The sequence below is a fragment of the Palaemon carinicauda genome, chromosome 7 (genome assembly GCF_036898095.1).
Source record: "Palaemon carinicauda isolate YSFRI2023 chromosome 7, ASM3689809v2, whole genome shotgun sequence".
Taxonomy (NCBI): Eukaryota; Metazoa; Arthropoda; class Malacostraca; order Decapoda; family Palaemonidae; genus Palaemon; species Palaemon carinicauda.
Window position 1 is genome coordinate 167404061 of NC_090731.1, and position 1052 is coordinate 167405112.

The 1052-nt window shown below is 28.2% G+C and overlaps 1 protein-coding gene across 4 annotated transcripts in view; it reads right to left on the reverse strand.

Annotated features, from left to right (window-relative positions):
- Nucleotides 1-399: 399 nt before the first annotated feature.
- Nucleotides 400-1052, reverse strand: part of Gale (UDP-galactose 4'-epimerase) — a 37208-nt gene continuing 36555 nt past the window's right edge. For all 4 annotated transcript variants that reach the window (XM_068377122.1, XM_068377120.1, XM_068377121.1 and 1 more), the window contains exon 8: nucleotides 400-456. In XM_068377122.1, coding sequence (XP_068233223.1) covers nucleotides 407-456 — 50 coding nt within the window. In that variant the 3' untranslated portion in view covers nucleotides 400-406. The remainder of the gene's footprint in view (nucleotides 457-1052) is intronic.

A 1052-nucleotide genomic window follows, 5' to 3' on the forward strand; every position in this document is an offset into this window, starting at 1 on the left:
ACTTCGAGATATCGTATCAAAATAGTTTTCATCTGCAATGTATGAAGAACATTCTATAATGTATTGGAAAGCTCTAGCAATTCATAATACCAGATTAATTGTTAAGAAATGTAGTATTTCCTTAATGAGATTTTATAATTTGAAAATTACTTATTAAAAGCTGAATATTGTCCCACAATCACTAAAGGAATGTGTTCTTGAGGAAAAAAAAAATCTTCGCCATTCACCCTGAAATAAAAATGCTTGGTCAAGTATTGCACTTAGCAAATCCGAATAAAAGTCTTCAAAAGCCAAAGAAGGGCTAAGTTTATAAGTTGCAGGCTAAGTTGTAAGTTGCATCTTATTCAAAGCTTGACGATATGTTGAGATGAAATGAATCTCTCTTCTTTTTTCTTCTTACTTTCTTTTAAGAGAAACCATTCGGGTTCATACTTTGCCAACGCCACGTGTCTTCACCTGTAATGAAATGAGTTACTAGAGTTTCATAATACAGGAAAACCAATTAGTTGTTATTGCTTGATATGCTAATCAATATATTGAGAAACCTGAATTGGTTCTATATTAAAGTAAATAGTTAAAACAGTATGTATGTATCTCTCTCTCTCTCTCTCTCTCTCTCTCTCTCTCTCTCTCTCTCTCTCTCTCTCTCTCTCTGTATATATATATATATATATATATGTGTGTGTGTGTGTATAATATATATATATATATATATATATATATATATATATATATATATATATATATATATATATGTGTGTGTGTGTACATAATATATATGTATATATATAACGTATATAGCTGAAACACTCTCTCTCTCTCTCTCTCTCTCTCTCTCTCTCTCTCTCTCTCTCTCTCTCTCTCTCTCTCTCTATATATATATATATATATATATATATATATATATATATATATATATATATGTATATATATATATGTATATATATATATATATATATATATATATATATATATATATACACATACACAAATATACACACATGCGTGTGTGTGTGTGTGTATGATATAGCTGAAAAAAGTCTCTCTCTCTC